The sequence below is a fragment of the Gadus macrocephalus genome, chromosome 12 (genome assembly GCF_031168955.1).
Source record: "Gadus macrocephalus chromosome 12, ASM3116895v1".
In the NCBI taxonomy this organism is placed as follows: Eukaryota; Metazoa; Chordata; class Actinopteri; order Gadiformes; family Gadidae; genus Gadus; species Gadus macrocephalus.
Window position 1 is genome coordinate 17,977,193 of NC_082393.1, and position 26,054 is coordinate 18,003,246.

General features: G+C 42.0%; 1 protein-coding gene and 1 long non-coding RNA gene across 3 annotated transcripts; one reads left to right on the forward strand and one right to left on the reverse strand.

The window, feature by feature from the left end:
* Window positions 1–2,162: 2,162 nt before the first annotated feature.
* Window positions 2,163–11,084, reverse strand: LOC132469983 (uncharacterized). The gene is given in 8 exon segments (XM_060068132.1): window positions 2,163–2,485; window positions 3,195–3,360; window positions 3,973–4,026; window positions 9,282–9,297; window positions 9,675–9,796; window positions 9,799–10,080; window positions 10,083–10,673; window positions 10,880–11,084. Coding segments are annotated over 8 exon segments (1,554 nt in total). The 5' UTR covers window positions 11,082–11,084; the 3' UTR covers window positions 2,163–2,364.
* Window positions 11,085–15,225: 4,141 nt separating this feature from the next.
* Window positions 15,226–25,063, forward strand: LOC132469984 (uncharacterized). Of its 2 annotated transcripts, none has more exons than XR_009528538.1 (4): window positions 15,226–15,351; window positions 15,959–16,131; window positions 21,902–21,985; window positions 24,926–25,063. It is a non-coding gene; the product is annotated as an uncharacterized LOC132469984 (long non-coding RNA). The 2 variants fall into 2 exon arrangements; XR_009528537.1 differs by having other exon boundaries at window positions 21,902–22,026; window positions 24,926–25,057.
* Window positions 25,064–26,054: the final 991 nt, after the last annotated feature.

A 26,054-nucleotide genomic window follows, 5' to 3' on the forward strand; every position in this document is an offset into this window, starting at 1 on the left:
ATGCCAGGGCATCAAGGCCATAACATGATTTTGATTTCACTAATAGACAAATGCATTTCTCAAAGCATTAACGCCTTGTTAACAGTCTAACACTTCTGCATCTTGAAGAGCACTTTTGTGATTATTCTTCAAATCTTTTTCGAAAGGAAAAAGAGTTGAATTTGTTTAATTTTGTTAAATGTTAAAACTGTATTATTTTCTATAAGATTAGAATTAGAATTAAGTAATATATATTTTTTAATTACACATAATTAACATTATTTCAAAATGATAATAACTCTCCCTCTGCCGTCATGGGGGTCGCCAGTGTTGCAAGATTCCGGCCCAATCTATCAACACTGGGGGACAAGCAGTTTTATTTGTTCAGAAATGCTTGAAAAAATGTAACTTTTATGGAGATACCGCATTAGGCCTACTTGGTCAATAAAAGAGCTAAGCTACTCAAAAGCTATTTTATTCAGAAACGCTTGCGATCTTAAGTAGGCCTATAATTGACCGCTGTCAAGGACAGGGTTTTTTTTTTTTATCCCAGCGTACTCGGTGACCCAAGCGTACTCGGTTGCTAGGCGACGCCAAAGACACAGCACTCTGCCATTGACTGAGCTTTTGGTACTCCCAGGTACTCTCAGGGACAATGGCAGAGCACTGAGAGTCAGACTCAGAGAGTCAATGGCAGAATGCTGTTTGGTACATTTTTCTTGGGTGCAACCTACATACTCAGCACTGCTGCTCATACCACAAATAAATGGAACATTTTAAACAATGCAAGGCAAAGAAAATTTTCATAACCTAGACAGAATTGGTTATTCCAAGCAGAAGGAGAAGAAACCATGAAATTATCTTTAAACTAGAGTTTTATGAATTGGCATACCACAAGTTCTGATGATCGTAATATCATATTTTGGCCAGTTTGGCTCATGGGCCTCGCTGTTGGCAGCTGCCCTTTTGGCACGTTCTGTGTATTTATATTTTGGCCAGTACACCATCCCGTCATCACACCACTTATCCGGGACAACAGCAATGTCCCCATTGGCAAATCTGATCAGATGAAAACTCATCCCTAATGTAGAAAGAAAGACGATGGCGCAATGACAATCAAAATGTCTGTTTTTTTAAATGGAAAGTTCTGCAGAGAAGTGGAAAAAGTTGAAAGTTGGCACATGTATCAATTCAGCATAAAATTCAGCATAAAATGTAATTTCCCCTTGGTTTTTTATGTATAATGTTATGTATTATATGTAATCTCATATTTAGAAAACATGAAATTATGGAAAAATACAACCTTTTCGGAAATACTCACAGCAAATTTTCATCCAGAGTAATTAAGTAATGGAAGTCATAGTCAGAAGTCAGTAGTCAACCATATTATTTGAGTTTTTAACTTGAACTGATTGTTTAAACTGATTGATTGATTGAACTGATTCATAGTCAGTAGTCAACTATATAATTACAGTTTTTTAACTTGAACTGATTGTTTAAACTGATTGATTGAACCGATTCATAGTCAGTAGTCAACTATATAATTAGAGTTTTTAACTTGAACTGATTGTTTAAACTGATTGATTGATTGAACTAGTTCACAGTAATTAGTTCTATTTTCACAGTCATTTACATTAAATAGTTCACAGTAATTAGTTCTATTTTCACAGTAATTTACATTAAATAGTTCACAGTAATTAGTTATAATTTCACAGTAATTTACATTTTATAGTTCACAGTAATTTGTTCTATTTTCACAGTAATTTACATTAAATAGTTCACAGTAATTTGTTCTATCTTCACAGTAATTTACAGTAGATAAATCACAGCTAATTACAATAAAAGTACAACTGCATACTGTATCTTCAAAGTTGTCATACCCATTAAAAAGCTGTGATTTAGCAATATGTAGCTGTGTTATAACAGTAACTTGCGGTACATACATTACACTAAATGGCTGTATTTTTACATTTTCACTGTGAAATTAATGCAATTAGGTAGCCAGTAATTTACTATAACTTCACAGTTGTCTTTCCCATGGAATTACTGTGATATAGGGATATCCTGCATGCAATATACTGTAACTTCATACACATGCATCCAAAGTAAAAGGAAAACAAAGAAAACATGCAATTTGTTCAATTCAACATTTAATTATACAATGAATCAACATTAATACATTTAACCAATAACAACCCAGACCCATTTCTACTTATAGGAAAAATTACAACAGAACAGAAAAAAACAGAAAACGCAGGCTTGAAACCGCGAACTTTTGAAACCCCCTCCCAGGGAGGAATCTTTTGAAAACACAACTGTTTTGGTAATTCAGAAACTGGTCAAAATGGTTTCTCTGGTAACGCTGACGTCACGGCACATTTCACCCTACATTGAAATCCATTCGAAGTCCAATATCTTCCTCAAGAGTGTGCTCACATGTGGGTTCATCAACCCACGCTTTTTCTTGGCTTTGGAGCCCCTCTCTGGATTGATGCTCAAGAAGCACCTGTAAATAAAACAAGAAAACAACTTTCAGTTTTACATAGATTTATATATTGCATACTTTTTTTCAAAGACAGATGCAGTATACCTTACACCAAAGATGTCACAGGCACAGTGACATTATCAACAACTAGAGGCTGCTGTTCATCACAGAGATGAAAGACCATTTTTAAAGTAAATTCAATTTTTTTGGTTCAACTGTATTGAAGTAAGCGATTTATTTATGTTAATATACGTGTTAAATCGCTCTATATTCATACAGTGATCACTTATATAGTGTGCGCATTTCATAACTCTGATCTCTCAGTCACCTGCTCTGCAATATAATCGGCAAATAAACTTTTCGGGGATCCCACAACTGATATCCAATCAGAAGACAGAACGCTACAAACCGGCACGTCTCACTGACGGTGCACGCCTAGAGCAATAGATCTTTAAATGACTACAATGGCGGAGCAGGTAAAAAAAACCTTCCCAATGTCTGTTTTGATGGTTTTTATCATGTTTATCACACTTATGGATCTGAGATGGTTCTAGATAACTCGCTGCTTGAAGACCGCAGTGCATTAATGTGGTGACTTAGGGACGAGGGAGGGGACAGCTAACTGCATTCAGTGTCAGGAAGTTAGCTAAACTGACCTTTCCGCTTACTTCACCTTTAACTAGAAAGCACTGTGGGAAACCCTGCAATGTTCATTTGAAAGTTAAAATACCTTTGGATAAACTCCAAAGTGGAGGAGCCCTCCTCAGGATACTGCAGGTTGAAGCAATAATAGCTTGCAAACATTGCAGCTATTCCGTTGCTGAAGGAGTGGTGTGGTCCCATCACAACCTTCTGTTCAATGCTGAGCATCCATGCGGTTGGCTTCATCATGTCACCTGAAAAGAACAATGAACACACATAAAGCGCTATTGTAAAGAAGTTGGGTGCTATGAGCAAGGAAAGAAGTTTCAGTAACCTTGAATGTTTTCACAAATTGTTACCCACTTACTGATGCTCGATGGTGTTGTGCCCCTGACGGAGTCTGCAAGGCAGCACTGCCTGGAAGGCCCTAACCTTAACCAGGCAGCGCTGCCTTGAAGACTCTGTTGGGTGCACAAAACACCGTTAAGCATCATTGTTACTGATGTAATTAATTGTCTATTGCACAACTCAAACCATTATGCCCTTCTTTGTTCTCCCCATTTTTAAGTCTCCAAGATTTGGTTCACAGTTCCAGAGCAAATCTAAGTCAATACAATACCCTTGAATGCTGCATAAAAGCAATCTGTAATCTCTGAAACCATCGACTTTACACCAACTACCGGCACTACTGTTGAAAGATGCTGAATCTAAAAGATCGAGACAAGCAACACTATTGGAAAAACAGGTTAGATCACTGATCAGCATGTTCTTTCAAAATATTGTGTAGCGCCTTGTTTATTTAAAAAACACATGGTACATTTATTACAGCTAGAAATATCAATATAAAATCCAGATATCAACAGTACCTTGGACAATCAAGCAGGGGTTGCTCGGCAATGGCACTGTGCTCTCAACATCCAACCCAGTCGCCAAGAAAAAACGTCGACGGTGTACGTTTCCATGAACACTGGAGACGTACTATTACAACGTAAAAACTGCGTGTTATACCTACAGTATCCACGCGTGCCGCTGTGGAGGCGGGTTTCGGGGTTTGGGTTTCACGGCTTTCGCGGCAAATTGTGGACACGATTGTTTAGGGGGGGGGGGGGGAGGTAGACTGTTGTTGACCGGGGAGGGGGGGGGGAGACACGTTTGTTGAGGGGGGGGGACGACACGATTGTAGGGGGGGGGGGGGACACGTTAGTTGAAGGGGGACGACGACGACGACACGTTTGTTGAGGGGGGGGAGACACGTTTGTAGGGGGGGGGGGCACGCTCAACAACGAGAGTTGGTTTTTATTGAACGCTCGACAACGAGAGTTGGTTTTTATTGAACGAGACTTCAACACGGAACAGCTGCACGAAACGATGGTCACGTCACTCTCGGTGACGGTGTCGACAACAATGAACACACGAACAATGTTAATAGAACAACACACAACCACATAACATCCCGAACCCATCAACCCCACTTAATCCTAACAACAAAACAAGTTAACAAAAGCCCCATTTGTCAACTGACAACCCCAATTCCCAGAATCCCCCGCGGCTCCGGAACACGGCGTAGCTTATATTAATCTTTATTATCCGAATGGGAAATGCAATATTTTAGGACAGATACACCATTAAACGCGTTTCTAATGACATTTCTAGCGAGAAATGTACATTTTCCTTACATAATCTTCAGTCAGTGAATGTGTATGATCTTTATTAATCTTTATTATCTGAATGGGAAATGCAATATTTTAGGACCGATTCACCGTTAAACGTGTTTCTAATAACATTTCTAGCGAGAAATATACTTTTTACTTGCATAATCTTCAGTCAGTGATTGTGTCTGATCTTTAGTTTTATAGTTATTAGGATTTGATCGGATCGCTCGCATGTTTCAACGTCAGGTTGTTAGGCTGCTTTCGCTAAACTAGCAGCTCACGTGCTTCCTGCGTTTGTGTTATTAAACTGTTACTTTATGTAACTTTTAATGATATCATCTTGTTAGAAACACGTATATCTGAGAGGCAACCCAGTCGCCAAAAGCATTCGTTGACAGTGTACGTTTCGTGAACACTGGATTACGTCGCATTTCAACATAAAATAGCGTGTTATACACGCACGCACACACACACACACACACACACACACACACACACACACACACACACACGCACACACGCACAGACACACACAGACACACAGACACACAGACACACACACACACACACACACACACACACACACACACACACACGCACACGGTGCATTTCGCTGCTAAAACAACAACAACAAAATATTCCCTCAAATATTATTACTAAAGAACCGTTTTCCAAAGAACGAAATGTAAACCAATGCATTCTGAATGGGAGTGTTTCTCCGATTTTTCCATGCTACACAGAACGAAATGTAAACCCATGCAAATAAAGACTTCATGGTCATAATAATTTAAATATCATTAATCTCCGTGTGTTGGGTGGTATTCTATTTTTTTCAACGGGGCTGGTGCCGTCTCCTTTTGACCTTTTGACCCCAGACTTCTGGGGGAATAGCTGAATCAATTCATTAGTCAATCAGAAGCATGTAAATATCTTCCCGGTGGCGTAGGAGAACGAACAAGGTGTCCTTCAACATCTACACTTCCAGGCGATTGCAACGGTGCCACACATGAGCATATTCGAACATGTTTAATGGTAGTAATTAGCTGTCGAAATTGGAGGCCTTAATCAATAATGAGCAGCTATTGATTTGCTTCCCGATAAAAAATTGTGACAAATGACATGTTATTTAGCATCTACACGTTGAGCTGAGTCCAATGACACCAAGCATGACACTCTAGCTAATGGTAACATGTATTTTACATGGTACACCTAGGTCTAGGACATGATCTCGGTGTAGCAAGAGGGCGAGCTTGATCTCATTGGACTCAGCTTAACGTGTAGATACTAATTAACATGTAATTTGTCAAAAATCTCCATCGGGAAGCAAATCTATTGCTGGTCATTATTGATAAAGGCCTCCAAAATCGACAGCTAATTACTACCCCGAAACATAGGATCATGTGTGGCACTGTTGCAATCGTCTCGAAACGTAGATGTCAAAGGACACCTTGTTTGCCCTGTTGCACGACCGGGAAGATATTTTCATACTTCTAATGGATTGATTCATATTTTAAGGTTCTCGGAGTGAGACTTTAAGCGGCTGCAGCAGAAGTGTTGAGACGAAAGATGATATCAAGACATTAATAGAATATTCCCATTCACATTATGATTCTTCGTCATAACATCCGACCAAACATCCTTTACATTCACCGAGCGAAGATTATGAAAGTCCAGGCCCCCCCTTCCTGCACTCGGGGTCCGACCGGGCCAAGTTTCGGTGCGGGGGTCCCAGTTAGGCCCTAGAATATGGTATTCAAATTTCAGGGCGGTAGGACCTTCCTATCTCAAAAACTGTTTTTCCACCACATTCTGAACCATTAGGTCTCGCAGGCAACACTTCTGAAGGGGCTTTGTCCAAATGACAGTCCATTTGGGAAAACTTTTTTTCTCTATGGGCTAGAACTACAAATCTTGGATATGTCGTTCTCGGGGCCCCGGGAAATGTGTGTAAACATTTTAGCATCCCTAGCTATCTCGAAAAGGCCGGAAAAGGGGCGTGACCTCCAACAGTACAGTCAATGTACATAAGACAGAGGTTAGTTTCTAGGCCCCATTTTTTGCGGGATGGAGGTGTACATTTGTGGCTTAATGTGTGTAGACACAGCTGGCCTGTGGCCACGTCTTTGAAGTCTGGGGTCAAAAGGTCAAAAGGAGCCGGCACCATGCCGCTTATGAGATAACAAAAAGTGAATCTGTATTTCTCTCATAACATTTTGTCATTATTGAAGAGAGGCCTGATTCTCAGATATGCATGTTGGACTGTTAGGGTATAGGTCTGGGAAGAACTTCAGGCCAAAATCTTGCAAGCGAGCCGCTGGGTGCAGGTGCAACGAGATGGAGCACTTGCTGAGTCATTTCCTGTAGGGCTGGAGCCACAGGTTGAAGCGTATGCGTCCTTTGAAACCCCCTTTGATATATAAGAGACCCCAAGGTACAGTTTACTTAAATGTTCTCGCCTCAGTCACCTATTGCATCACTTCCTTTAGGGCTTCAGCCTCCTAATTGATCATTGTAGTATAATTGAATGCCCTCTTTCATATTATATGATACTTCCACCACTGGGACGTGGCAACAACTCTCCAAATCCATATGGGGAGGGGTGGGGATGCTTTTGGACAGTAGGGGTGTACACTAGACATAAATAGGAAGCAAACTCAGGAGAAGGAATGACCTCTCACAAATATTTATTGAATAAATTGTTTCAAATAACCCTGCCTCGTTAAATCAATGAACTTGGTGTTTTGCTTTCAAAAATAGGTTATAGAAGAAGTCTAAACTGCAGAAAATAAAAACATCCAAGCTGCCTTTTAAGGATACCTCGGAATATCTGTCTATTTTTTAACCGTCGGACCCCAGTTTACGACAAAAACAACACAATTTACGGCAGCTCCTTTGCCGCGTGGTTTTTAGAGCCATGTAAGGATTAGAGGGGGCGGTCGATAGCAACCACCATAGCAGCATGACGGTCAAGTGACTGGATGCAGCCCCGTTGAAAAAAATAGAATACCACCCAACACACGGAGATCAATGATATTTAAATTATTATGACCATGAAGTCTTTATTTGCATGGGTTTACATTTCGTTCTGTGTAGCATGGAAAAATCTGAGAAACACTCCCATTCAGAATGCATTGGTTTACATTTCGTTCTTTGGAAAACGGTTCTTTAGTAATAATATTTGAGGGAATATTTTGTTGTTGTTGTTTTAGCAGCGAAATGCACCGTGTGTGTGTGTGTGTGTGTGTGTGTGTGTGTGTGTCTGTGTCTGTGTCTGTGTCTGTGTCTGTGCGTGTGTGTGCGTGTGTGCGTGCGTGTGTGTGTGTGTATAACACGCTATTTTATGTTGAAATGCGACGTAATCCAGTGTTCACGAAACGTACACTGTCAACGAATGCTTTTGGCGACTGGGTTGCCTCTCAGATATACGTGTTTCTAACAAGATGATATCATTAAAAGTTACATAAAGTAACAGTTTAATAACACAAACGCAGGAAGCACGTGAGCTGCTAGTTTAGCGAAAGCAGCCTAACAACCTGACGTTGAAACATGCGAGCGATCCGATCAAATCCTAATAACTATAAAACTAAAGATCAGACACAATCACTGACTGAAGATTATGCAAGTAAAAAGTATATTTCTCGCTAGAAATGTTATTAGAAACACGTTTAACGGTGAATCGGTCCTAAAATATTGCATTTTTCCATTCAGATAATAAAGATTAATAAAGATCATACACATTCACTGACTGAAGATTATGTAAGGAAAATGTACATTTCTCGCTAGAAATGTCATTAGAAACGCGTTTAATGGTGTATCTGTCCTAAAATATTGCATTTCCCATTCGGATAATAAAGATTAATATAAGCTACGCCGTGTTCCGGAGCCGCGGGGGATTCTGGGAATTGGGGTTGTCAGTTGACAAATGGGGCTTTTGTTAACTTGTTTTGTTGTTAGGATTAAGTGGGGTTGATGGGTTCGGGATGTTATGTGGTTGTGTGTTGTTCTATTAACATTGTTCGTGTGTTCATTGTTGTCGACACCGTCACCGAGAGTGACGTGACCATCGTTTCGTGCAGCTGTTCCGTGTTGAAGTCTCGTTCAATAAAAACCAACTCTCGTTGTCGAGCGTTCAATAAAAACCAACTCTCGTTGTCGAGCGTGCCCCCCGCCCCCCTACAAACGTGTCTCCCCCCCCCCTCAACAAACGTGTCGTCGTCGTCGTCCCCCTTCAACTAACGTGTTCCCCCCCCCCCCTACAATCGTGTCGTCCCCCCCCCCTCAACAAACGTGTCTCCCCCCCCTCCCCGGTCAACAACAGTCTACCTCCCCCCCCCCCTAAACAATCGTGTCCACAATTTGCCGCGAAAGCCGTGAAACCCAAACCCCGAAACCCGCCTCCACAGCGGCACGCGTGGATACTATAGGTATAACACGCTGTTTTTACGTTGTAATAGTACGTCTCCAGTGTTCATGGAAACGTACACCGTCGACGTTTTTTCTTGGCGACTGGGTTGCAACATCAGCGGCAGTTGCACACGGCTGTAAAGTAAGAAGTAAATGTTACATTCATACAGTATATTGTAGCAAAGATTCAACATGGTGCATAAGACGTTCCACTGGTCCCACTGGTTCTGAAGTTAAAGAGTGGAGTCAACAATTCCTGAGAACGCTTGTTGTCAAAATCAGTGAAAATATCCTCATGATCCGCTACCTGTGTGTGCGCTGCCCCCCCCCCCCCCTGTTTACATGCCCGTTTACAGAGAGTAAGATGTGTATCAACACATTGTGAGGACTACACGTTGTGTCAACATGTGAATGAATGTGATTACTGGTAAATGTATACAAGTGCGAAAGATAACATTATATTACTGTCTAATACAATCACAACCTGCTTTTTTATTTTTTAAACAACTTACATCAGCCTCAAGCATGATGGCATTCTTCGGTTCTTTGAAATATGCCATCAGTAGCAGAAGGACACATGCAGCCTTGTCTGACGCCTCTGGCTCGTATTTAGCGAGGACGTCCCCGATCCCTGGACGGTTGAGCTGCTGCCAAAGCGAATGATGGTACTGCCCTTGCTGTTCATAGCCTCTTCATACTTGGTTTGTATTGAGACATCCGTCAGCAGACTGAAGTGGGAGAAAAGGCCTCTCTGCGAGAATAGGAATGGCCAATCCTCCTTTATCTCATGGATGGCTGGTGCAGGCACCCCGTTTATGAACTGGCGCTGGGTGATGTAGGTCTTCTCCATCAGATGTTCAGCCGTTTCTGCCCCTCCCATCCCTCCCTCTGCGTAGATGTTCAGTAGTTGTTGTTTTTTTCTTCCAAGGTTGCCTCCGTCTCTCCAGCAGGAAGTTCTTCCGGACACCACCGTACACAACCGTACTGGTCTACTGGGCCTCTGGCCATTGCGATTGCCCCCTCTGCCGCCACATTGGAGGGCCTGCGCTGCCTGCGTCGCCGAGTTTGAAGAGTTTGCTTCCTATTTTTGTATTCAACTCTTGTTTTTATTTGTTGCAAAAGGGAGTAGCAGCCGTCTCCCAGCATATCTCCCTTTTGTCCGACATCGGCAAAGCTTTTTGGCCAGTCTCTCACAATCATCCGGGCGATCGTGTGGCATGTTGCTCTTGTTGGGTTTTGCTCATGCACTAACATTTGGTCCACCACTGTCTTTATCATGTCTCTTCTGTCCCCTGGTGATGGTCTTTTTGCATCTGCCGTCGCTTTGCCAATAGCTGCTGGCATCTCTACCCATCGGACCCGGAAGTCAGTATACCATGGCCTGCCAGGCAAGGTGGGTGATGAAAAGGAAGAGTTTCTTTCGGAAGTTCTTTCGGAACTTGACGAGGGAGTACTTGTGAGGGGTGGAGATTCGACAGCAACAGGATCTTCTACTTCAACTGGTGGAAGACCTAGAAGTGAGAAAGGAAAATTATTATAGATAGAGGTACAGCAAGAAGTAGATCCGGGTCGGATTCAAATCCAGGTCTGCTGTGAAGAGGACTGAGCCTCTAGGGGGACACTCTAACCACCTCTAGAACCCCTGAAGTCTCAAGCTATTTTAACGATTCAACTATAAAAATAATAAAAAACATGGCAGTGTCATAGTTGGATTTACCTTTATTCTTAATGCCGTTCAGCAGTCTGCGACACTGGATTTTACTGAGGTACTTCTCCAGATCCTTCGCTTCTACAAAGGCAAGGTCTGCTCTGCTCTCCACGCCAATCTCTTCCAACACTCCCTGCAGGGAAGTCAGGGTTTCAAGAGAGAGGCCCGGTAAAAATGAAACAATTTCTTCCTTCACGTCTTCCCGATCCATTCTCTAAAATAACAAGCCAGAATCAAATCAATATTAAAGTAACCAAACTAAACTAATTAAACTAACCTACCAGGGGAGCAGAACTCAAAAACACAAGGCCATAAAAAAATACCAGCACCGTTGCAAACCTATGTTGGAGGTAACCAAGGACTGATTGTGAGAAAATCGCTATATATATATATATAATTCTTTATTTCAGACCCAGGAGGATCCATATCAACACAAACAATAAACAAATACACAAACAATAAACAAATAACAAATAAATCAAATACATTATTATTATTGCACTCTCCTTACCCAACAGCAGATCAAATGACTGTGTGAATCCCCCAAACTAATTTACTAAATTTACTGAATGTTTAATATTTATTTACAAATTATTAACAATAAACAAGGGAAGATAACAATTGTAAGTAAGCATTATCAGTAGCTCCTGCAGACACGACTCCTCAATAACTTTCAAAATTTTCGATTTCGGCCAAGAAATTAAATTTCTATGCTTCCCTGGTTTAAACCGTCTCTAAAAATGAATGGTGGAGAGCAATAAGTGAAAGGCGATTAACTCTGTAAGCTGGAAGAGGATAGTAATCATGCAAATCTTCATGCTTGATGCAAACATAATCCTCTTCAGCTACTCCTAATTCACAGTAGATGCCCATGTCTCTCAACTTCACGAAAGTGTGTTTCTCCATTACAAAGTGCACAGAATCCTGGAGAACAACAACAAGGTTAATTTTCCCAACATTAAGTTCTTCATCGTTGCTCCCAAGCAAAACCATCATCCCTTTTTTGTACACTGTGCCTTTCACTGTGACATTGTTACAAGCCAGTGCAGACTGTGACTCAAACTCATAACTGGCAAGAGATGCCCTGATCTTGTCATTGTAATCATTTACATACAACTCTGTGCCCTTTACTACTTGGATAATTGGAGGGAAAAGTTTGCCTGCACTAAGATAGGCTTGCAGAAGTTGGTGTCTCTCTGCCAGAGTCTGGCAAATACTTTTAAAGTTGTGTAATTTTCTGGCACACTGCTTGAAAAAAGTGTGTTTGCTTTCAAACCTTAGAGTCCACAGGCGGATAAGTGGGCCAAAGTGAAGGATGAGCTCTGGATAGTGGCATAAATAATGGTGCTTGGGTTTCAGGGGATGACCAGGGAAGAGCTGTTTCCTGTACCATATGTACTCTTCAATGATGACTTTCAGATATGCTACTTGGCCTGCTGTAATGGCTGGTGCACAGACAAGTTCCACTATCTCTCTCAGCTGCAAAATGAGCTGCCATACCTTGTTGTCAGCAGGATCTTTAATCCTGTCACCTATCAATAGAGGTAGCAATCTAAGAAAGCACCAGTTTTGAACTGCATGCCCACTTAATCTCTCGCCTCCAGCAGAGAGGTCAGCCGGCTTGTCCTTGCCATCATTTCCTTGGTATTTGAATTGGTTCTTACACCGATTTAACTGCAGGTAAGTAAAATGCTTCTCCTTGACTAAATGACCAATAAACAAAGCAAGGTCATAAGAGACAATACCCTCAAACAAGTCATGGCCAAGGCATGGTGGAAGGCCAGGCTGGCAAACATGGAAATGTGTTAGTTGGTTGAAAGGAGAGTCAGACTTGATGCCGCAGACTGAGTCAGTGCCACTTGTTTTTAGATGTTGCAAATTACTTTTGTAGGCTTGTACTGTTCTTGTGATACCACACAAATGTGGTTCTTTCATAAATGTATCTCTGTCTACCTCACAGTAGCGACAGAAACGATCAGTCCTACTGAAATTTTCTAAAAAACCCAAGTTGTCTCCTGAAATTGCAACCAAAGTGCCTTTTACAACATTGCCTTCACTTAGCACAATACCTCTCTCCTCCAGGACTTTGAGGTCCTTGATGAGTGGTTCAAAAACTTTGTTCATCCCAAAGTACTTAAAGTCCTTCTCCCGGCATAGAAGGACAAGCTGCATCTGATCTATAGTGGATCTATTGTGAGGTAAAATGTCAGTCAGAGTTGAGTAAACAGCTAACACTTTGTGTTTTTTTTCCCTGATCCAAGAGGGTTAACGACCTCAAACGCAACTTGGTATAGCATCAAACCAACCGAGGAAGGCTCAGTTTTTAACAGCAGATTACTTTGAACTCCCTCCCCATCCTTAACATCCTGATAGACGTTAACAACAGAGGGTTGCAAACGTGTTGCAGCATACTGTTCTCGTACAGACTCACTTTTAAACAGTGCAGCCAATGTCTCCTGTACAGGTACATACTGGGCAAAGCACTCTTTGCCATTTTCATCATTTCCCAAGAACACAGGAACAGGCTCAACGTAGTTGAAACTTTCTTTAAAAGCACCCTTCCTCTTATAGTCTGTGCTCAGAACTCCCCTGTTATAGAGCTTGAGTAGATCCCCTCTGCTCAGTTCATCAATAGTGTTGCTTATGGTGGCCTCTGGAATACCAAGTACCTTCAATTTCTCACTTAGAATGTTAAGCACATGTGACAGGCCAATTTCATGGGCATTTTGAAAGTCCTCAATGATTGTTTGTAGTGTACTTGCTGGTAACAATAGCTTGGCTTGTAATTTCAAGTAGAGAAGTGTAAGGTTTTGTAAAAAGAGGGTTTCATCCACAGCCAATTGCATTTCTTGTTCAGGTTGTTTATAAGAGATATCTAAACATGGTTGACTGGGTTCAGTCTGACTCAAAGGCTCTGCAAGAACAGACCGACTCAAAGTTTCTGTGGGAACAGACGTATCTAGAACCGAATCATCTAAGTCCTCTATACCTCTACTTCGATGTTTCCTGGAAACATGTGAGGCAAAACTGGACGCAACTGTAAAGCTGCAGTCACAACCTCTGAATGGGCATTTGATTTCCAATCCTTCTTCTGAGTGTGAATTCAAATGCTTTACAAGGGAGTTTACAGTTTCACACTTGAATGCACAAGACTGAGCCAGACACTTTAAGGGTGTGGACAACGGCTTGCAATATCTTGGTTGTTTGTGCTCTCTAAACATATGTGCTCTCAGAACAGTGGCTTTGCGGTACATCCGAGTACAGTAAGGCACACCACACAGATAGTGATAATTTGGAGTGTTACTGTGCAACTTTGCGTGCTGAATAAACTGAACAGTAGTCTCAGACACATGCTCGCACAGACTAAATTTACATTGGAACATTGTTCACCAAAAGCATAAAATTAACTAGCTAGAAGGGGGATGGGCCATATTCTCGCACCTTCGTCCTCTTTTGGCCAGGATGGGATGACAGCAGCCGTTGAAGGTCGTAGCAATAACAAACAAAACCTGTGGAAGAGAAAAATAACACATCTTAATACTATAATTGTTTGTGTGTTGTGGGTGCCTACTAGGTTACGTCTTGTTAAATTAGTAAAATTGACTGCTAAAGCTTAATTGCACCTCTAAGTTGTAGGCCGATGACTTGCAGTCAGTAACCTTAACCTTCGTCCTCTTTTGGCCAGGATGGGATGACAGCAGCCGTTGAAGGTCGCAGCAATAACAAACAAAACCTGTGGAAGAGAAAAATAACACATCTTAATACTATAATAGCAGGGTTGCCAACTTTGGGACTTTGGCTGGAGTGAGACTCTAAAATATAAGTGTGAGCGGCTAATTTTTTGGACAACCCTTAACCCTAAAAAAGTGTTTTATACAAAATAGTCCTCGTTTAGTAAACCCTCATCTATGAAAAAAAGTTAAAGAATGGAAACGCTTTTTCATAATGTACAATCTGGGCCACCTTGAATCATTTGGGGAATTTAAAAGCGCCACTTGCCCGATTCTTAAGTATTCCAAGATATGCCCTGGGCTAGGCTCTACACCCCGTGAAAATCGACAAGATAAACTCTTTGGTATAGACAAACGTCCCACCAATATTTATACCACTTACTTACTCTCTATATGTCATTCATGGTTTTATATTTATAATTTTTTATTTTACTTTACATTTAATTCTTCATAATTCAGGCATTACAGAACTTTCATGGTCATAAATAAAAAATACGAACTGCAGTTTAATTTCTTTGTTTGTTCTTGAATTGACGTAGAATGGAGCAAAGGCTCATGGGATTGGGAAATGCGTTTATCCAATAAACAGATGGAGGTCAAATCTATTTATTAAATTAATTTTTGATTAAAACCGTGCATTCTGTGTGAATGTGTATTTGAATGTTAACATTTCGTTTTTAGTTATGTAATCATTTGAAAGTCCCTTCAAGTTGAAAAAGCACATGCATTCTTATTATGGCCACACCTGGCGTCCACACGAAGCCGATTTCATGGCGAAACCGCAAAGGTCTTGTACGGTTCGGCCTTCCGTCCACACGAAGCCGGCGAATCCGCTGACCGAAACCGCAAACTTCTGAAACCACCCTCGGAGGTGGTTTCAAATCTATCCGGTTTCGTTTTGGTTTCGTGTGGACGCCTGAAACCGACTGAAACCGCAAACCATGACATCATCGCCCCACCCCTCGACCTCCTAGCCAATGGCTCTTAAGCCCGCGGAGTCTCAGAAATCACAACAAAAAAGATGATGGCGGACTACAAGCTTGTAATCGTTCTGCAGCATATCATGTCCCTTGTTGGGTTGCTAAGCCATTATTTATTGAGAATCTAGTTCGCCATCGTAGAAGAGCTGTTTGTTTGTGTTGTTAGTGGTTCGGGGGGCAGCCTTTATGCGCATGCTCGCCTCTTCTTCTTCTGGATTTGTGTACCAGAAGCAGCGCCCCTTATGGGCCTGGAATGTTTACTACAGCGTTTCTACAGATCTATCCGGTTTCGCTTGGCTTCGTCTTTACGGAGATACTTCGAAACCGGATAGATCGAAACCGTAACGGTTTCGCCCGTTTCGGCTTCGTGTGGACAGGGCCTAAATCAACTGTGATCAGATTGGTTAAAAAAATAGAGGCTGCGTGTGATTTCAGTTCCGGTTCAATGCATTTGTAATGAGGGGGCGCACTTCTGTGCAGTGTGCACATTCGTCGTCGTTGCCAGCAGGCTGCACCCGACAGCCAAGGGATTTACATGTGGCATAGCAAGGTAAGCAGCAAAATTGTTTCCCAATTAAGTGTAATTTAGAAATGGAGTTGTTGAGTATTATGGTTTCATGAAAGCAAGGACAGCACTCTGTTGCTTTCGAAACTTTGAATCGCCGACAACGGACGTTTCGGGCCGCGCGCCCTTCAGCGTGTAATGGCTTCTTCAAGGCCATTACACGCTGAAAAAGGGAAACGTCCGTGGTTGGCGATTCAAAGTTTTGAATGCAACAGTGCTGTCCTTTCTTTCAGGAAAAAATATTACGATACGTTGGATTCAGCACGCAGTTAAGTTATATAAAGAAGTCTAGTTAGTGAGCGCGTTACTTCATACATTCGATTTTTTTTCTTGCCCCTGTGGAGGCTTGGGTGAAGGGGGTCATTAATATTTGGTTTTATTTAGTATTATGGTACAATATGTAGATGGGCCGACATGTCCACGGGTCGATTTCCCGTAGTAAATGTATCATTTTAATGATTTGGATTTCCCCGCGACGGTTTCGCAGGGTTCAGCTGCTAGTCAGGGACGCAGCGCGTGACCGTGACAACGTTATTTCTTGGGAAATGGGACTAAAACGAATATAATGGATGACATTCATAGTATTATTGGTATAAAAATTCCATTACTTACATTACCATTAAGCAAACGAACAATTTTGTAAACAAGAAATCGTTAATATTTTATCAATGTCCTTCTAGAACCTGTCATGAACTTTGATAATCAAATCAAACGATGTCTCGAGCGCAATAGCTGTCTCTGATATAACGGACATTTAGCTGCTATTCTTTGGCAATTTGACATTTTAAGTTGGCCATATGAGCAATGTTGTTTCTTAATGTTACTCGTATATGAACGTAGCCTAATATAAACATAGACTACGTTAATGTGAAGTAAATATACACAGCTGTGATAACCGCAATAACTTATCCTGGCATAGCAGTAGTAGCCATAAGCAATTTGGCACAGAGTTTAGCTGAATGTCATTGATGATAAAGCTAACGTTAGTTAGTATATCTAGTTAGTCATCTATGAACGAATATGGTCTAACTAAAGTTGCTAACAGACCGACAGTCAAACATGATCGCTATTCGTGTTAGTCTACTTACCAAGAGTTGTATATAATATGAAATAATTATTAGCTTATTGCTGTAAATGTCAGTACGACCGTAGTTGCCAACTACATCAACGGAAGATGAGCATCTTCCCTGGGGAGGCTCGTGCGCCTGGTTCAGGAGCAGTGTATTGCTCGAGCAGTCAACTGCTCTTGAACCTCGCGCTCGAGGCTCCCCAGAAACTGGAACGTCAAGGTTCATGTTCGTTTTACCTTATTTGTGTATTTTGCTTGGGTGCCATTTTGATGTTTTTGCCAGGATCAATTCATGTACCCGTCATTTCAAGGTTATTTTCCCTCACAAAAGCTAGAACTTGTTTGGGCAATTAGTTGTGCAGTCCATTATACATTGTAAAAAGCCTGTAGTAAGAGAGAAAATAAAAGATATGATTATGTGTACTGTGATCAAGACACCCAAGTGGTTTGACATATTTGGTGTAACTGATGTTTTTCTTTTACTCTTGCAACTTTCCCTTTTAGTCTCTGAAGCAGTGTCTCACACTTGTTACGTGTCAAAAGTGGCAGCAAAGGCAGACAGAGAGTCATAGATGAGTTACCGATATTTATCTTCAACTGAATTATTTAGACATATTATTCACAAAGTTACATCAAAGATTACACGGTTCCCTAAACACAAAGTCCATCGCGACCACGGAGCGTCGGAGAGCGTCCAAAGGATAGGGCATCACGAGGGAGGAAGCGAAGAGTGTCCAAACGATACAAAAAAACCCAGGCGTCCACGAGAGCGGAGGGGGTGAAGAGACGTCCGCGTCACGAGGGAGGAGGTGAAGGTGTTGGCGTTCCAAAAAAACACGACGTCCACGAAAGCTCTGGAATAGATGTGGCGTCCAAACGATAGGGCATCCACGAGCGGATCGGCGCTGGTAGAGTCAAGCCCCCTCTGCGCGTAATTCTCTGCGCTATATACTGCGTGTAATCAGGAATGGGCCAATCACCAATCAACATCGCTAACCACGCATGCTGGTCTGATTGACAAAAACAAATTAGATTTCCTTGACCACAAACAAAATACAGAATCATGTCAAAACAAAACAAAACAATTCAGAAACAAAGTATCAATGGTTCATAACACCTTCCCCCTTAAAAGGGAAAATTTTGATCCGATAGATCAAAATTTTCAGACAGGTCTATCTACAATTTCAACATCTTAACACCGAGATAGACAATCAGCAATGACATTATCTTTACCCTTGATATGCTTGATTACCATATCATACTCTTGCAAGATTAAACTCCAGTTTAACAATCTTGTTTTTGTTTCCCTTTTTATTTTTTTTTTTTTCTTCCCTTATTCTTCCTTCTGTTTTTTTCCTTTTCTTTTCCTTTCTTTTTCCTTCTTCTCTCTTTCTTTTCTCTAGTCTTTTCCTTCCTCTCTTTCTCTTTTTCCCTATTCTTCTCTTCTTTTTTAAGGCCCTAGAAATAGTAACTTCTTTGATATTCCTAAGTGGAATTGCTTCAGGGAACCTTGTTGAGGCACACATGATAGTCAGAGTGTACACATCTCCAGTTCTTGTCCTGGGTAAAGGTCCTACACAATCCACAATAACCCGGGAGAAAGGTTCACCAAAGGCTGGGATCGGTTTCAATGGTGCTACAGGAGGGTCTAACTGGTGTTTACCCACCACTTGACAAGGGTGACAAGTGCGACAGAAGGTTGCAACATCTTTGCGCAAACCTGGCCAGAAGAATTGCTTCATCACCTTGTTAACAGTCTTGTTAACACCAAGATGGCCACCTAGAGGTAAGCTATGTGCCATAGTAAGTATGTCCTTCCTGTACACTTTAGGTACGACAACCTGATGGACGACTGCCCAATCTTCATTGGCAGGAACATCAGGGGGACGCCATTTCCGCATCAAAACCCCATCTTTAAGATAATAACCAACTGGTACTTTGACAATTTCGTCATCTGGGAGAGCTTTTTCTCTCAATCCAGCAATCTCTGGATCACGGCTTTGCTCAGTGATCAATTGCTTTCTTGACAAAGATAAATCATCAGACACTTGTACATCGTTCCCAGTGTCTTGTGGTGACTTACCACTGTACTTCTCAAAGACTGTGCTAAGAAATGTATCCGACAGCTCATCAAAACTTGAACTCTTACTAGAGCCACGATCTGACCCCTGCTCTGAAGGATCATGGTCTTGTTTTAACAAAGTGCTAGATTGCACAGAGTCCTCCTCTTCTGTTGCCTTTTTGGCCATAGCTCGAGTCACTGCACATGAAGGGAAAATATCAATGTCTAAATTAGACTCATCTTCAGTGCTCGGCTTAGAGGTTAACTGAACCGAGGGGACAACTTTCCCACCAGCTAGGTCGTTGCCGAGTAAAAGAGAAATACCTTTGATAGGGAGGCTGGACATAAGCCCCACTTTAACTTGTCCTGTTACTAAGTCTGACTTCAGAAACACAGAGTGCAGAGGTACAGTTACAATTCTCCCCTCAATCCCCTGAACAAGAATGAAGTCACCCATTTCAGTGTCTTCATTGTCACAGGAGGGCAATGCCTCTCCTAACAAAAGCGACTGGGAAGCCCCAGTATCGCGGAGAATTCGAATGGGTTGAGGAGCAGAATTTTCACTTGAAGAAACAAATCCCTCAGACGCAAAAGGAAGGAACTCTTCCCTCAGAAGATCAGATGACTCAGCTTTTTTAGCAATGTCAGGACAACATGATTCCATTGAACCACACTCAATAGGCATCTCTGTCAAAGAGTTCACCAAAGCGTTAGGCGAGGCCTCTTTTTCCTGCTTTCTTTTAAGAGTTAGGCACTCAGACAGAACATGACCTGGTTTCTTACAATAATGACAAATAGGGCCTGTGGGGGCCTCTTTCTTGGTGTCACTGAACTTGTTCTTAATATAAGCACTTCTCTCCCTAACATCCGTGGCATGTGCGAAGCATGGTTTACTACCACTCTTCTTAGGTGGATATAGCCGATCATGAGACCCAAACTTAGATTTGTGCGTGAGTGAATACTCATCTGCAAACTTAGCAGCTTCACGTAGTGTGGACGCATCTTTCTCATCAAGATAAGACTTAATATCATCCTTAACACACCGCTTAAATTCCTCAACCAGCATCAAGTCTTTCACCAATCTTACATCATTATTGACAGCTTTAGATGCACACCAACGCTCAAAGAACACCTCTTTGTCATGAGCAAATTCACCATATGTCTGGTCATCAGTCTTTCTGAGACCACGAAATTTCTGCCTATATGCCTCTGGAACCAGCTCGTAAGCTGTCAAAATGGCTTGCTTAACCACATCATAACTTGAGGCATCATCAACAGACAAAGCTGAATAGGCTCGTTGTGCTTTTCCTTTTATCACACTTTGCAGCATCAAGGGCCAATATTCTGTAGGCCACTTTAAACACTCAGCCACTTTTTCAAAATGCTGAAAATATTTGTCAACCTCCAGCTCATCAAAAGGAGGCACTAACCTCACTTCTCTGCTAGCACTGAATCTATTTCCCCTTAATGGTTCTGCTTTTTCTAGCTTTGCCAACTCAAGTTGTTTTTCTAATTTTTCTCTTTCCAGTCCAATTCTTTCTCGTTCAATCAACATTCGTTCTTTTTCCATTCTTTCATGTCTTTCTCTTTCTTTTTCTCTATCCTCTCTGTCTCCTTCCAATCTCAATTTCTCCAGTTCAAACTGCCTTTCTTCTTTTTGTCTTTCATTCTCCAACTGAATTAGGCGAATTTTTAACTCAGTTTCAGAGCTAGGCTTAGGTTGAGGGTCACCATCAACGTCTACAAACGGAGCTAAATCTTCACCTGTGAACAAAGACTCATCATACAAATGTTGTGCTATTAACTTGGCAATCTGAGCTTTTGTGTAGCTTGCATTAACCTTAACTAGGTTCAGCGATTTTGCAACTTCCAACAAGTCCGTTTTTTTTAACTCCCGCAGACCCGTAACAGTAGGTAACTCCAAAAACTCTTGCACTGCTGCTGCCATGATAATCAGTTGAGTGAGTTGGATTCCAATTGAATTCTCAAAATTGCTTAATGCCAAAGACTCATCAAAACCGGTTCAGATCCCGGACGAGCCCCCAATTATGTTACGTGTCAAAAGTGGCAGCAAAGGCAGACAGAGAGTCATAGATGAGTTACCGATATTTATCTTCAACTGAATTATTTAGACATGTTATTATTCACAAAGTTACATCAAAGATTACACGGTTCCCTAAACACAAAGTCCATCGCGACCACGGAGCGTCGGAGAGCGTCCAAAGGATAGGGCATCACGAGGGAGGAAGCGAAGAGTGTCCAAACGATACAAAAAACCCAGGCGTCCACAAGAGCGGAGGGGGTGAAGAGACGTCCGCGTCACGAGGGAGGAGGTGAAGGTGTTGGCGTTCCAAAAAAACACGACGTCCACTAAAGCTCTGGAATAGATGTGGCGTCCAAACGATAGGGCATCCACGGGCGCGGATCGGCGCTGGTAGAGTCAAGCCCCCTCTGCGCGTAATTCTCTGCGCTATATACTGCGTGTAATCAGGAATGGGCCAATCACCAATCAACATCGCTAACCACGCATGCTGGTCTGATTGACAAAAACAAATTAGATTTCCTTGACCACAAACAAAATACAGAATCATGTCAAAACAAAACAAAACAATTCAGAAACAAAGTATCAATGGTTCATAACACACTCGAGTCCTGACCGAGGGCCTTGAAATTGGCATGCCTATTCAAAACATCTCCAGGACAACAAGGTTATTTTCTGTTGACGTGTATTGAATTCTTAAGGGCAAAGGTTACTCAAAACAGGCAAATTCTGTAGAAACTCCATAAAAAGAAATATTAACTCACTAAGACCATTCATGAAACATCAGTAAGCTGCAGTTTGCATAGCCAGTCAGTAATATTTTAGTTCTTTCAACTGCGACTGCTTGTAAAAAAAAAAAAATGCAATGATGCCACCAACAATAACCAATACAATGTTGTGCCAGATAACCTCAAATATAATTAGCCTACTTCCTATTTGTGCAAACCCATCAGATGCCTTTGAAAAAAACAAAAGTGCAAAGATGCTTTGTCTGAAATGAGTTCCCTTACCGTTTAATTTGGAGCAAGTGAAAAAATCACGGGCTTGTGTTATCTGTAGGCTCTCCGTTGTTGTCAACAGCTTCTCGGAGAGCTGGATGGAGAGGGTTTGCAGCGTCTGTATTCCAATTGGTTGTCAGGGTTTTTGCATTGGAAATGCATCAGTGAACAAATCGCCTGCTTGTGCCATCCGTAAGGTCTTCGTTGTCAACTTCTTGTTGGAGAGCTGGATGTAGAGGTTTTGCGACGTCTGTATTCAGATAAGGACTGCACGATATGGGCAAAATATGATATCCCGATATTTTTTGGCTGAATGGCGATATACATCTCGATATTTTCTATAGAGTGGGATAGATGGCTTTGTCGCATTGTCCTGCGTACTACGGTGAGGGTTTCAGTGCGCCCTAACTTAAATCCCCCACCCCCTTCCTTCTCCGTTCCATTTGGGAACATGTTTGGTTTAATTTTGCTTGTTTCGTATGTTTTAGTTAATTAATTAAGGGCGCCTCCAGAGGGCGCCCCCAACACATTGGATCGGCCCTCCGCTTTGGGGCCGCATTATCATCTAGAACGTGTATTAACTTTTGATAGTCTAACGTGGTCCATTATCCCTTACTTGTTGCAAGACACAGTAGTCTACACATACATCTATTAGGGCTGGGCGATATGGACCGAAAGTCATATCTTGATATCTTCAAGCAGAATATCGATATAAGATAAATATCGATATTTGTCGAGGGGGGGGGGGGGGCGGCGCGCTCCGCGTGCAGATTTGATATTACTATTTCTACCGTTCGGAATTGAATACAGTTTGATGGTTGAATAAACCGTGGACTAGACACTGCCTCCGCCTCGTATTTGAGAACATTATGATATATAACATCATGGCCAAAAGCTCTGTGCGCCTCCGAAATATTACGAACCGTAACGACTGCGTGGGGGGGCGTTGCATGTCATGTCCCATGACATGCTATTTTATGTATTCTTTAATATAGGTATTAGTGGGCAACTAACACAGTATTCAAAGACGTTCCCGAAATTCTGCCGTGGTGCAGAGTTACAGCCACTCCGAGCCAGTCGCACATTGAGCTTCCCCCAAATGCGCTGTTTTGGTGTCTGTAGCTATAATGCAAATGAGGAGGAGCGAGGCGGGTCAAGGAGGAGGGTGGGGGTGTGGCCCTGAGCAGCTTGCAGCCACGGTACCATTCGCTCTGTTTACAGTGGATGGATCACAATGGCGAGGCGCACATAGCCTTTAGCCTTTAGCCAAAGTTCCTTTCCCCCAATTCCTTCTCAACCATGGCTCAGATAACCCCCGCTACAGTCTCGTTGTGGAAATACAAGACACGTCAAAGAACCGACAAGAAACACTTGCGTTACAGTGTGTGTATTCACACACACACATGTGGCGCTCGCACGGTCGTGTCTCATTGGCGGGCCAACGTCTCTGGGCGGGCCAGGCAGAGTAAGGGGAGGAGCTTAGATGCTTTGTGACAGACCTAAAGACATTCCAAATCAGCGCGCTTGAGCCTCCGTTTTTTCAAAGGCGAGCAGAGCAGCTAGTGCTCGTTTTACACCAAACGCAAGTTTTAGCCACTGGGGGACCATAGGCAGGCTAGGGGAACTCATATTTATGTTAGAAAACCTCATAAAGTGAGATTTTCATGTCATGGGACCTTTAATGTTTTATGTTTGGGTCTCGCGGAGTGAGAAACCTTGAAGTTACCATTACTATACCTACCTACCGTTTCGATTTACAATTACTATTCCTACCGTTCAGAATTGAATACAGTTTGATGGTTGAATAAACCGTGGACTAGACACTGCCTCCGCCTCGTATTTAAGAACATTATAATATATAATGTTAATAATGGCAGACTGTGTTTGTGAGCCGGAGGCAGAGCGGGAGAGACATAAGCAGAGTTACGAAATAGCAGGCGGCAGGCGCGGTTCCAAACTGGTGTTATTTGGAACAAATGTACTGTAATTTCAACGCAAATTAAATTATATCGATATTGACGATATGGTCTCGTTTCATATCGCGTTTGAAAAAATATCGATATATTTTAAATATCGATATATCGCCCAGCCCTAACATCTATACATAAGGTTTCTGAGAACAGCAGGACAAGTTGGCACATCAACATTCACAAACGGAAGGCTTGCGCTACTCCATCTAGGCACTTTGAGTTGTAGCCTCATACCATAATTGAATGCCGCTTCTTTTGTAGCAAGAAGCAGCAAGTGTTATTTTCACAGAAGATGAACACATACCAAATTTTCTGATTAGTATATTAGCTTGTGCATACATCATACGATACTGCCTGCAAATTTCACGGTCATTAGACTGGTCATCAGTTATGTAATGTTATAAGTTTTTAGCCTCATTACATATGTTAAGGACTGTGCCAGGAAAGGAGAAATCAGTAGTTATCAGTTTCTTATCTGCCTTACTTCATGAGCATCAGCTGTATGTGGCCTTAGTGCCTAGATTTAATATGACAACCGCCACTGTTGTTTGGACCGTCGGGTAGACGTAAACTGGCAGATAAATCTAATTGTTATGATTTCTCTCATTCATTTCTTATGTTTGCATTTGTGTCTTGCAGAAGATGAAGGAGAATGCGTGCAGTGGGCTGAATAGAGAATTCGTGAATCAAAGGCAACACCATCAAATGCATTATGAAATTAAGCACTATCAGGTTGTCAAGGCTGTAGCTCAGCGGGCACATGGTCCTGGATACCTGGGGCCGTATTCACAAAGCATTTTATCTTACCGCTAGGAGTGCTCCTAACTCGCGCTAAAACATTTTACGTAGGAGTTTTTTCTTAAAAGTTATTCACAAAGCCGCTGAGACCTACTCTTACTAAGGATAAATCACAAAGAGTGAACTAAGAGTGACGCGCCGTTGCTATGGATTACGTCAATTCTCGTGCACGAGTTTAGAAGCGGTCAGTTCGGTGATTGGTTGTTCAGACGAGCCCACTGAATCACCGAAAAACAAGGAAATAGCCTAGGCTAGAAATGAATTCATATTAAGTAGTTATAGTGCAGTTAGCAGAATACACGCATGATGACAATTTTGTGCAGACCACGATAATGACGTTGTAGCCTGCACGTTCAAGAGAGAGAGAAAGCAAACAATAAAAATACGTAAAATCTAAAAGAAAATAAATGTTACGAACTACCCAAGTGTTGACTGATTTGTGCCAAGGTGTTTACCTAAAATGTGTTTTCAAAGTGATCCCTAAATGCCTGTCCACTCGGTTCCACACGGCCAAATTCCTTGTAATGTTGATCGCCATCATCATCATCATCATCATCATCATCATCATCATCATCGTCTGGCTGTGGAATGTTCCTCCGCTTGCAGAGGTTGTGTAGAATGGCACATACAGTGATTGATTACTGTGCTTGCCCTCTCTGGGGTGAGGCGTATTTCGCCGTGGAGGACATGAAACCGACGTTTCATCTGCCCAATTCCTCTCTCCACAACATTTCGTGTATGTTTGTGTGCTCGCAAAGAGCCAATACGATGTGTTTTACGCATAGGACTAAGCGTAATCTGCGTAATCACTTACATGTTACACTTTAACTGTGCTCCCGGTTGTGGATTGAGGTAGGGACGGGTGTCTAGAGCCACGTCTTGCATGGATAGTCACTGTCACCCAGCAAGTGACACCCAACTGGTACATCTCAAAAAGCTGCCTCAGACCGCTCACCATTAAAATGCGCGA